At 44.2% G+C, this 12,945-nt stretch overlaps 1 protein-coding gene across 1 annotated transcript in view; it reads right to left on the bottom strand.

Moving 5' to 3' along the window:
- The window catches only part of HDGFL3 (HDGF like 3), a 43,736-nt gene extending 31,997 nt beyond the window's left edge, over positions 1 to 11,739 (bottom strand). Inside the window, 1 exon segment of the mRNA XM_030577628.1 lies at positions 11,023 to 11,739. Coding sequence (XP_030433488.1) covers positions 11,023 to 11,106 — 84 coding nt within the window. The 5' untranslated portion in view covers positions 11,107 to 11,739.
- Positions 11,740 to 12,945: the final 1,206 nt, after the last annotated feature.

Genomic DNA, 12,945 nt, shown 5'->3' with positions numbered 1-12,945 from the left:
GGACTTCTGTAAAATACTGTTTATTCTAGTTGTTCCTCTTGTGAATCATCCAAACTACTGGAGCCTTTTTTGTTGATGCTGCCTCTGTCAGAGTGCAGAGTTAAATGGTGGGCTTTCATTGCAACATGCACCACCTAGATTTTAGGCTTCTGGCTCACTAAAATATTTTTCATAGACTCATAGCGGTTAGAGATGCAAAGGACCCATTAAGTCATCTAGGGCTAGATCTGTAAATGTATTTTGGTGCCTAGAGATGCAAATAGGCTTCCAGGCACTTTTGAAAACCTCACTGGGTGCCTATCTGCATCCTTAGGCATGTAAATATCTTTAAAAATATGGCCCCTAGTCAACATTTTGCCAGTGAAGGATTGTTCCATATAGTATATTTTCTAGTTGTTGTTACCATTTATTATGCATATTCAAGTTACACTTAGAGGTCACTGTGCTAGCCCACATGTAGAAAAGATCTCTGCCACAGAAGGGCTTACAGTTCCAATTAAGATTTAAATCTCCAAAGCAAGTTGCTTCTCCATTACTGATTAATCCATATCACTGTCAGGAAGTCCTCTTGATCTTTCTTCAAAGGACAGTCATGTATCCTTTGAAAGTGTTTATCATCACCAGTTGTATTGTTGCAAGCTATTATAAACATATGTTTCTATATGTCAACACTCATCTTTCTACATTTAGTGTAACACAACATTAAGGTTGGGAAATCAAGCACTCACTAGCAGGAAATGCAAAGTTAAAGTTGAAAGCACAAACCTTAACGTTGTTCCCTGCGTTTATAACAGTTTGTATAGCAGTTAGTGCCATGGAGGCTAATCTCAGTTGGAGCCTCTAAAAGCTACTGTAATGCAAATAAAATACAATAAGATGAGGAATTTATACAATGCCAGTATCATCATACATTATTTGTCAGTTAATAGAGCATATGTCAATTATAATATAAAGTAGCAATTTTTATATTTCTCTGGAGTGAGTTATAATTAAGTACATACAGTTTTGAGAACCTTATTCACTGCAAGTTTCACTCAGGAGACAGATTCACCACTAGGATAAGCAAGATTTCCATGGGATTATGTCCACTTACAGTAATAATGGCTTTGACCTGAAATCCACAAAACAAGCAACGATTGATGAACACCAGTTCAGTAGCTTTAAAGTTATGAGGGAAAAAAGAAATCCAACAGACAAACTTAAGTGCTCATGTGCAAAAAACTTTCAATACTCATTGCTTCAAAGTTACTGAACTAATATCCTGCATTCTTGCCTATTCCTTAAATTCACTCACATTTACAAAAGACAGCCCATAGTTAAACAAAATAGAATCAGCTACTGTTATTTGTGTACAAAACTCTCACCTGAGCACTTGGAGATGGTTGTTTAAAATAACAACAAGCCATTGAATTAAAAAAAAACATAAAAAGATGATGAATTTTGGTGAAATTTCCCTGGAACAGTTACGTCTAGGCTGAGTCCAAGCATGGAACATTTCAGCCCCAAAGGGAATTTGTCTGTCAAAAGTTAAAAGCAACTGGAAAGTGGGGTTTATCATGAATGTTACATTAAACCTTCATTATAGCAGTCATTGGAGTCCCTGCATGACCCTCACCTGAATTCTGTTTTAAAGCATGCGTCCAAACAGAGCACAAGATAAAGAGTGTGAAATTAGAGAAGATCCCACACACCCCAAAGACAGGGAAATTTACACTTACATTTTTCATTATTACTTTTGGAAAATGAAGGAAATAGTACATGATGTATTCAGCTAACAATATTAACTATAAATACAATGAGCCACTGAAGTCAATAAAAGAGCATCCTCTTACATCTACTCCAACATTTGCAAATAAGGCTTAAATTCAGATTATCTAAGCAAAATGTGTAAAAAGTCTTGAAGGTAAGAAAGGGTTCCATGAAGGGCTTATCTCACTACATTTCATACGTAGAACATCGGGTGTAGCCACAGGAGTTTTGCATGCTGAACCCCTTACAAAGCAGGAGCTTAATAGCTGATCATGAAATCACGGCACAAATTGATCCAATATGACAAACTAATGGAGAAAGCCTACCAGGGAATACTAGTTGCACAATTCTGATAGTGACAAAAGCATAAGAGTGTGTGACAGAGTACTATTAGCAGCACCCTGCTCACTGGGTTTGCTGCAGCACAGGGAAGAGTACAAGCATAGTTGAAACCATTAATACACTTTTTGTTGAGGGGTTGTGAGCAAGTAGGTGATCATCACTCAGCTAATGAGGCATTTGGAAGGATCAAGATACAAGTGGGAGGAACAGGACGCAAGAGGCAGCTCAGAAGGTGAGCCTAACCGGAGGAGTGAAAGTTGCACGGATGCCTCTCCTTGCTGTATACCTGCATTACATGGTCTTAATTTGGAAGAAAAGAACACACACACACATACACACGTGTTGGTGAAAAGATAACAACCTGGTATGTGTTTGTGATCATGAGTCCATGCAAATTGGCCAGGCAGTGGAGTACGCTGAGTAGTGGCAGAGGTGCCCTGTGATGCATGGGAGTTGGTCCAGGATAGAGGGACCTGTACGAAGGCAGGAAATCCAAGCACCATGGACCTGATGCTGTGCTGGAAGAAATGCAGAAGACCCAGCAGGCAGGAATGCAAGCACTTCTGAGTCGGCAGGCAAAGCCCCAGCAAACATTACTAGCATTCATTAAGGAGCAGACCCGGGTACAGGAACAGCTCCTGTTGAGTCCAGTGAGCAGACTGGAAATAGAAATGTGGGCCTGGGACTGTGTAAGATGGCCGCGGGGGATGACCCTGATGCCTTTTTACTACTCTTTGAGCAGGTGGCTACTAGCCCAAATACAACAAGGGTGCATGGGCACTTGGGCCAACCCCTTATCTGGGCAGTGAGGCTCAGGTACTCTATTTGGCCCTGAGCAAATGCACTAGGTCAAAGACTATGATACGCTGAAGATTGTTATCCCGGACAGAGTCGACCTGTCTGAATACTGCCAAATATTGATAAATAATGCCAAAAATTCAGGGCAGCCAGCTGGAACAGTGGGATATGTCCCAGGGCCTTCGCACAGAAATGATCAGACTAGGCCACTAGATGGTTGCATACAGTTGGATAGACAGCTCATCGAGACCCCAGTGGACTCCATTATTCTGGAGCCATTTAAACAGCGCCTCCCTGCAACTACATGGGTCTGCGTTTGGAGGAACCAGCCAGAATCATTAGAGGTGGTGGTAAAATTAACAGAGGAGTCTGTGGAAGCAAACTTTTGATGGAAAGAGCTCCATATCCCTATTATCAAGGGGTGGGGGGGACCTCATACAGCAAAGCCTGGGAAGGGGATGCCAAGGGCAAACAATGATGCCTCAGCTGCCTGCGCAGTAGTCTGCAACCAGTACAAGGGCCAAGAACACATAGAGAGAGACTGCCCCTGCATGGACTGTGGGTTTGTGGAGTTCTGTGGGTGGACAGGCCTAAAAAGGGGACCTGAGATAAGAAAAATTCTGGCTGAAGTAGGCCGAAGAATGACAAGGGGTGTTATGAATTCAGTGGCTGTGTTCCCTCACACGGAACACCTTGGTTAGGCTGCAGTGGCGACAAGAGAGCTTGATGATAACTATTTATTGTATATGTCAGGAAAGGAGCCCTTATCCCGTGGCGGTTATCCCATTGGAAGTAGAAGGAAAGTGTAAATGGCAGTAAGGAGGGTTAGTAAAGTCTTTGCCTTACTCAGCAATGTTAAGAACAGACTGGATCTCATTACCTTTACATAAAAAGGGTTGATGATGGAGGGAAGGGACCCCAACCAGTGGGTCTGTGCAAAAAGCTCACGAGTGTCGATCCTTCCAGGTCCAGTATATGATAACAGACAGATGATAACAAGCTTAGAAAGATGAAACACACTGGAGGACTTGAGGGGAGGAAGAAAAGTTGAGAAGGGGAAAACAAAGCAGGTAATGTGAAATCAGAGACACCAAGAGAAGGAGGATGGAGGCTCAGCCAACTTCCAGGAGGAACAAGTCCTGGGCAAGGCTGGAGAACAAGCTGAAGACAGAGGGGGGTCCCAACAAGGAACCCTTGGTGAGTGAACCTACCCAGACATTCCCAAACTAGGGCCAAGATAAGTCAGGGGAAGAGAGGGGTCCTGAGAATGGGGCTTTAGAGAGACAATTCATGCAGACAGATATAAACCACGAGCCAAGTAAACTGGAGGAGAGATCAGTGAGGTGTGACTGGTGCAATGACCTATAGCCCGAGGCAGAGATGTGGAGAAAACCTCCACCGTCAAATGTACATTTTGTTGATGGAAGGAAGGCAGGTGACCATGGAAGGCCAGCTGCAAAAGGAACAGGAACCTCTAGCAGAACCATAGCCCCACAAAGAGGATGGGGCATGGGCAGAAAAGACGACCTCTTCCAGAGGCAAGAAAAGACCTCAGGAGAAATAAGTGGGGAGGTATGAGACAGAGCACAACTAGTAGCACCCTGGTCACTGGGTTTGCTGTAGCACTGGGAAGAGTACAGGCTTAATTGAAGCCAATTATACACTGTGTTGGGGGATTGAGCACCTGGATAGTAATCACTGGGCTAATGAGGCAATTTGGGCAGATGTAAGTTGGATGAACAGGAAGCAAGGCTCAGCTCAGAAGGTGAGCCTGGGCTGCAGAATGAAGGTGGCACAGAAGTCTCCCATCGCTGCATGACTGCATTACACTTGTTACTTTGTAAGAAAAGAACACACACACACACCTTGGTGAAAAGGTAACAACCTGGTGTGTGTTTGTGACCGTGACACCACACAAGCTGGACAGGCAGTGGAATACACTGGTTTGCACTGTGACAGATAGATAATGAGAGGGACGAAAAGGAGGAATAGGCTGAGAGTGATGAAGGAGCAGGAGATATGAAAAACTGAGATTTAGCAGCAGGGCAAAAAGTGATAGCAGAAGACCAGAGCAACAACAGGGGAAGGATGGAGAAAAAGCACAGAGTGATCTTTAAGCAAATGGGAAAGGACTGGACAGGTCCCAAATGGCCAAAGAGAAAAGTTCATAGATTGCAACTGGTTTTGGCATGAAAATATAGAGAAAGATCTGCTGCCTGTTTTTGATGGGCTCTTTGAAGTTTTCTGGATCTAAACTGATTTTTGTCTGTCATTCTTTGCCAAAAAGGATAAACTCTGCCAGGGAAACCCTACCTCTCTTGTCCTTTGTCCAATAAGAAAACAAATGGTCTCTTTAAAATATCAAACACTTTAAAATGTAGAACCGTACTTCCATGATTGTTTGAGGGATCAGTGATATTTCCAAGATGCCATACATACAAATTTTAGTTAGTAAATTGTTGTTAGTTAAGTATCTAGCATATTAACTTACTGTGTCAAAATCAGGGTCCTGGTCCTGCCCTGGGATCCATCAGTGAAGATGCTGTGATCATGCACAGTCCTGTAGAAGTTCACATTAGTGGATCCCAATTCAAAATCAGGGTCATAATTTGTCTGTAAAATTTCTGTGCATGTGTCTTAAATGTATTTTTCCACACTGTTCTTCACTGTTTTATTGAAGAGTGAATATTAAGACTGATGGTATTATTTCACACTTTGGTAGGTTTTTTGTTTTTTTTTTAAGGTTTTTTTAATACAGTACCATAGTATTAACAGTGTTAGTCTTCTAGGCAACAATCCAACAAAGCACATGATTAACTTTAACTTAAGTTCCACACTGGGATTAGTCAGTGCTTAAAGTTAAACATGTCTCACGGGGGTTGTTAGATTGGGTCACAGTTAAAAAAAAAAATTTTAAATGTGTTGGGCTGGAAACTATCAGCCTACCCTTGTATCTTATGTTCAGCTGCAGAAATTATTTTAATATCACAGACAGTGGTCCCCATTACAATGCCAGAGTTTACTAACAGTTACTGGCAAGTACTTCCCTAAAATAAATAGATACCTCAGGAACCCTTTTTGTGGTAATTGCTGCCAAATGTTGTCTTCTTTAAGTGTGACTCTTGTACATTTACCAGGCAGCATCACATGTGCTGTCAAACATACCTAACAAATATGACATACAAGGCACTGTCAATATAAAGCAGCAGCAAGGAATTATAAGGGAGAAGGAGATAGATGTGGGTCTAGAAGAGAAGAAATTCAGATTTCCAAGAGACTGTAAACTTTAGATTAGTTAGTGTAACATCATAACTCTAAGGGACATATTTTTGCCTGAATAAGAAGTGAAAAGCATCTTTCTAAACCTTTTGTGTGTGGCAAATTAAAGTTCACTGTAATATCTGTTCAAGATCTCTTTTGTACTGTTCCAAACCAACTTAACCATCCTTGCACAAGCTATCTGAATTTACCCAAATCTCATTCTCTTATCCCAAGCCACATTATCTTACATTTTGTTTGGTGAACTCCATAAATCACTTACCTGGGCAAACACCTACATTATTCAGTTATTTATAAACACTTTAATCAACTTCCCCAGAAGCTTAATTCTTGCCCAAAGTGGGTGATAAATTTTAATTAGTAAGTTGTTGTTAGTTAAGTATCTAGCATTATTCAGGTCATTCAGAATTTTGTTCCTCTCTTTACATTTGCATTAACGGTCTCCTTATTTTTTAATCACCTGCACATTGTGTCATCTAATTGCTTATTATTCTTCAGGGCCGCTGATGAAATGAACACAATTATTGATTTTTTGTATTCTTCCTTTCATTTAATCTTAAGTGGCTAACCAATGGCCAATATTCACCCGTTCAACAAACTAGAATATAACATCTGGAAGGTGCAATGAATATTTTTCTCTGTGTCCAGGTAATGATATGGCTCCCATCTTGGTAGTAGCTGAGCAAGTCACAAACACTAATGACTTTACTGACACAACACACTTGTTAGGTAGGGAAGTGTTGTTCCTGGTTTACAGACAGACAATGAACTGAGGCCCAGAAAGACTGCGTAACCCAGGGTCGCACAGGTAGCCTATAGCAGAGCTGGGAACCAAACCTATATTTCCTAGTCTCAGCCTAGTACCTCAACCATCCAAGCATGCTTCCTCCAAGCATACTAAATGCCTCTTCTGACTATGTAATCAATGTACTGTCAGGGTTGGATCAAATCTGCATAGTTCCATGGAACTTCACTTGTTTATAGCAGCAGGGGCTCTGGCCACTTAGTATTTACCTCATGGCTTTGAAAAGCACCTTTGGATACATGGAGTATCAAAAGTGCTACACACATCTTATTACACCAAACGACAACTCTTCCTTTTGATGCAAGATAGTACTTGATCTACTCACATAAGTCACCTTGGATACCAAACTTACAGACTTTGGCCCAATTCCTGCCATCCCTACTTTATTAGCCTACATTGGGGCCAATGGGCGTTTTGTCTTTGAGTAAAGACTGCAAGATCAAAACAGAGAGAAGTCAATGTGACTTCAATGACATCTTTCATATTCCAAATATCCAAAAGTGCCACATAAAGATGGGCTTTGTAAAGCGAATCTTTCCAACAGAGCATGGAAAGACCAGAATGACTGTCAATTGGAGTTTTGACTAAGGACTGCAGGATTTGGCCCTTTATAAGTTATTAATTTGCGAGATGATGCTCAATATCATAAGCTAGTGAAGCTCACGAGTCATGGCGTGCCTTCCATTTTTAAGCAGCATTCTCTATTGGTTTCTCTACACATCAGCCACTTTCCACCTCTTCTCACTGTGCAGAATGTTGCTCTTGCCCACACAGGGCTCGATCTTCTTCCTCCTGAAGTCAACAGAATTAACGGCAGATTCATATTGGTAAGAAGTGGCTGGCTTAGTGTCAAAGCTGGCTACCCACTTCCTGTCCTGCTTTCATACTGTTCCACTTCACTAAATACAGGTAACTATTTTACCCTCCTATAGCACTTTCCTGCCAAGGACCACAGAGTCTCAACACGCCCTCTGTGAGGGGCCATTGCAACAATAAATTATTTAAATAAAACAATAAGTAAACTCTTTGGATTACTAAACCTGTATTTTTAAAATAAAATATGTAGCTTTTTTATATGTGAGGTTAAGGATCAAGCATATAAATGTTATATTGCAATATATACACATCTGAACTTTGATCATACAAAGATCTTCAACCTAAGCAAAACCTCTTGATGACTGGGGTTCAGTTAATCAGGGGAGCTGACTTGCCATCTCACCTGCAAAAATCTCTACTTCCCTCCTCACCTGCATGCCACGACAGTCTCCTTGGAGCACAATGAAGATTAGTGTAAACCCTGTTGCCTTGTCCTCACAAGGAAAAAAAGTGTGTTGTTAACTTGTGTTCACTAACACATAGCACCTAACACAAGGTAAAATCCTACTGAAGAAAAAGCAGTCTCATAGCCTTTATCTCAACCTGCAAAACCTCATGTTAAAACTGTAGATGACTTTGTCTTCACTGGGATCTTCACCTAACACCACAATTTAACAACAGTCCTTTTTTCCTAGTGAAGATGTATCCTGAGGAAAATACCTTTGACTAGCCTGCTGGACACATAATCAAAGATGTCAAATATCAGAGGGGTAGCCGTGTTAGTCTGGATCTGTAAAAGCAGCAAAGAATCCTGTGGCACCTTATAGACTAACAGAGGTTTTGGAGCATGAGCTTTCGTAGGTGAATACCTACTTCGTCAGATGCAAGATGTTGCATCTGACGAAGTAGGTATTCACCTACGAAAACTCATGCTCCAAAACCTCTGTTAGTCTATAAGGTGCCACAGAAATCAAAGATGTGCCCATCTGTGCTCAGTGTATGATAAAAAATAAATAAAAGTTTGCAGAAACAAAGGGCCTTATCCTATTTTCCATTTACTTCAATTAGTTACCATGTTAGCTAACATGAATTAACAACACTCCCTTTTTACTCACGAGTACAAGGCCACAGGGCTAGTATTCACTGCACTCCAAGGAGAATGTTGTTGCATGCGAGCTAGGAGAAGAGTAGTGCTTTTCTTAGCAAAGTCAACAGGAGTTTTGCCATTGACTTCAGTGGGAGCAGGATCAAACCCAAAGCTGGAATGATCTGAGTTGTTAAAGTCACTTGCTAATCCATTTTCAGATTAAATTAAACCATGACCGATGTAAGAAAGAAATCGATTTACAATAGACTCCATTGTTCTACTAATGTGAATCCTCACCTCTAACATGATGTTAGCCATCACAAGCAGATATAAGAATATAAATGCTGATCAGAGACATTAATTACAAATACAATGTGAAGTTTAGACATGGATCACTTGATAATTACCTGTTCTGTCCATTCCCTCTGAAGCACCTGGCACTGGCCACTATTGGAAGACAGGATATTGGGCTAGATGGACCTCTGGTCTGACCCAGTATGGCCATTCTTATGTTCTATGTTCTTATGCCTATTCAAAAATGAATTTCGGCCTGCTCTGCCAAAGCAATTGGCGTGCGTCCTTATTTCTGTTCCCTTTAATATTTAGCATCCTCTGATTTTTCCCTTCTCTATCAACCTTCTTTTAAGCCTCTGATATTGGTTTTCCCTCCTTGTACTGTGTCTGCAGCTCAACACTCACACTCTCAGCCACACTCACAATGCCCCTTGCTTCACTTTTCACCACTTACACATACCCTTTTCTCATCGTCTTCTCAAGGGCAATGGTAAAGTCCATGGTACCTTGACCCTGCTCTCCTGTACTTTCTTGCACAATGTGTACAACACTTTATAATGTTCAAGCTCTCGCAGGTCACAAACACCAACAACTTTCTTTTACTTGTGAATGAAAACCGAATGTAGCACCGAAGAGTTGTAATTTCCCCACAGAGGATGGAATGGACAATGAATAAACACAGACTGGCACTGGATGATGCCTGCTAGGTAGATCACACAACAAAGTACACCGGGGTGACCAAAAAAAGGGGAAGAGATGGCTGTAAGTATGCTGTGGTATCAGATTATCCCTGGGAATGCCCTGCTCTGTTTTGGGGCTTTACTGAATATGGACATTAAATATACAGTGGGATGCTGATTTGGTTGCAAATGCCCATGATGCTTTTCCAACTCAGTTATTTCAAACCAGTTTATAATCAAAGATGAGAAAGGAATAATAATAATAAAATAAAAAACCCACAACCCCAAACCACCACAAAATAAAACCAGCCACTGTCTCACAAGCCCAGAACTGCTCCACGTGATCAGCCCCCCAATGAAACCCAATGTGCCTGCATTTGGAAGGGTACATGGAAAAAATGGAGGCCATGTAGTCCAACTCCTCCTCTCAGTTAATAACTTGCATCCCTCAGGATTGTACCCATGTTTATTACTAATCTCTCTGTAGCAGACCATGCCTCCTCCGCCCACTGCAGCCCCAAATAGGGTGTATTCTGTGCATCAGGCACCCTGCAAAGAGCTGTTGCCTAAATTCTGGGCCTTGCTCTCCTCCCATGTGTGTTTCCCATGCAGCAGACACTTCCTGAGCTGAAAGAGAGGCAGATCTGGCCTTCTGATGGCTATGCCTGTTTGTCTCTTTCTCTGTGGCTTCATATTGTGGGCAAAGGCAGCTTTTCTGCAACGGCCTGGAAATGTGCATGTAGGATGGATGGCGGGAGCCCTCACTAGTGGGGAGGGGGGGGTAGTGAGAGGGGGAGGGCGTATAATAAATAACATCATTATCATGTAGAGCTGCCAACTCCCCATAATAATAATTCAGGCACAATCCCTGCACGCCTCCTCCTTCTCCCGGGAAGGGGGAGGGGGGGCACGGAGAAATCTGCACATCTAACAGACCCCCTCTCCCCTGTCTCCCTCCAGCGCTAGGCTCCCCGCCGGGGTAGGCATGGAGGGCTGGGGGGTGGGGCTGTGTCTGCGGCTGGGCTTGCAATGGACCCAGCCGCAGCCGCCCCAGGAGAGGCAGAGGAGAAGCCGCGGGGGAATGGTCGGGCCGGGGGGGCGCTGCGCTGGGGGGGCTCCCTGCATTGCCCTCCCCCCTCCGGGCCGCGGCCCCAGCGCCGGGCCGCACTCACCCTGGCCGGCCAGTGCGGGTAGCCTTTCATCTTGGCGAACACCAGGTCTCCAGCCTTGTACTCGCGGGGCCTCGGACGCGCCATCGGGAGCTTCCCTCCTCCGCCGGCCCCGCGCCCCCTGCACCCAGCCGCCCCTCGCGGGCTGCGATCCGCCCAGGCGCAGGCAGCGGCAGCCGCAGCAGGGCCGGGCCCCAGGCACCAGCCTCTGTCCCCGGCGGCGGCGGCGGCGGCAGAGGTGGGGGGCGTGTGTGTAGCGGGGGAGGGGGAGGCCTTGGATTCAGCCCCACCGGCCCCCAATTGCTGGGATCCCGCTGCCGCCGGGGCAGCGCCCGGGCCGAGGCTGGAATCCTGCTGCGGGCGGAGCGAGCCTGGCCGAACTGCAGCCCCTGGGCGAGCCCGCTACACGGCCCGCGCCCCGCGCTCCATCCCCGGCGCCGCAGCCTTGGCAGCAGCAGAAATATGGATCCTTCTCCTCCAAATTATTCCTCGGGCAGCGACCGAAAACAACAGGATCTTCGTGTGTTTTTTTTCTCTCCCTTCCTGTTATTTTCTAGGTGCACGGATCCGTTTCTAGGAAAAACAGCAGAGCTCAGAGCGGCTCCGTCTGCTCGCTGCTTGCCTCCCCGGCTAAAGCGCGGGGCTCCCTCTTTATGCACCGTTTCCACGGGGGGCTGAGGAAAAAGGGAAAAGCCGGATCTATATGGATCCTGCCAGATTCTTGCAGCCAGCCTTACCCAATACAAAACACGTCCAACCCTTTCCTACTGCACTAAAATAATCTGGACAGCCCTGCCCTCCTCTCCCCTCGTGCCACAAAGACCTGGACCTAGGAAATGGAGCCTGTTGGTGGTTGGGCTTGAACCCCCAAATTCCACCTCCCGAGTATAGAACACACGCAATCACTCCTACTGCACCAAAATGTCGGGACCTCAGCGCTGCAAAAACCTGGATCCAGGATACAGAGTATGGCACTCCTACCCCCAAACACAGCCACCTAAATTCCCAAGAAAGTCACCCCATTCTAGTGCACCAAAAAATTCCAGATCTCCATGTGTCCCAGCACAATAGCACTACACAGGCCTGGATCTGGAACATGGAGTCCTGGTGGACTCTTCCCCATTTTCACCAAAGCCCACAAATTCCGTAACCTAACTACAAAACACATCCAATCCCTATTAGGGCACACAAAAATTCTAGAATAGAGAATTCTAACTTTCCAGCATCTTGATGCCATAGAGACCTGCTCTGGGATCCTGTTGGATCTTGCAGACTTTTGTGCTTCAACTCCTAAATTTTATCACAGGGGAGAGGGATAGCTCAGTGCATTGATCATTGGCCTGCTAAACCCTGCATTGTGAGGTCAGTCCTTGAGGGGGGCAGTTGGGCTAGATGACCTCCTGAAGTCCCTTCCAAGCCCAATTTTCTATTTAAAAAAAAACAGGGTCAGGACCCCTCAGGGGGTCACAAGGTGTCAACCTCCACCCCAAATCGTGCATTGCCACCCACATTTATAATGATGTTAAATATATTTAAAAATATTTTTAATTTATAAGGGGGGTTGCACTCAGAGGCTTGCTATGTGACAGGGGTCACCAGTACAAAAGTTTGAGAGTCCTGTTCTATTGTCTGAATACAGAACAAACCAACTGCTCCTACTTCACTCTGAAGTTCTGGACACCACCATGTACCTAGTGCCGCAAGGACCCAGACTGGGACGTGGATCCTCATGGATCCTGCTAATTTTTAATTGCAGTATCCTACATTCTACTCTATAAATAGATGCACAGTGCACCAGCTCCTAACACATCAAAAACATTTCAGACCTTATTGCAAACAGACATGGCAGTAACACAAGATCACCAATCCAGCGCCTGGATCCTGCAAGTTTTTTTTTACTTTCAAATTCTACCAGCTAAGTAGCAA

Source organism: Gopherus evgoodei, chromosome 10 (genome assembly GCF_007399415.2).
Source record: "Gopherus evgoodei ecotype Sinaloan lineage chromosome 10, rGopEvg1_v1.p, whole genome shotgun sequence".
NCBI lineage: Eukaryota > Metazoa > Chordata > Testudines > Testudinidae > Gopherus > Gopherus evgoodei.
This window is presented reverse-complemented; position numbering and strand designations above follow the sequence as displayed.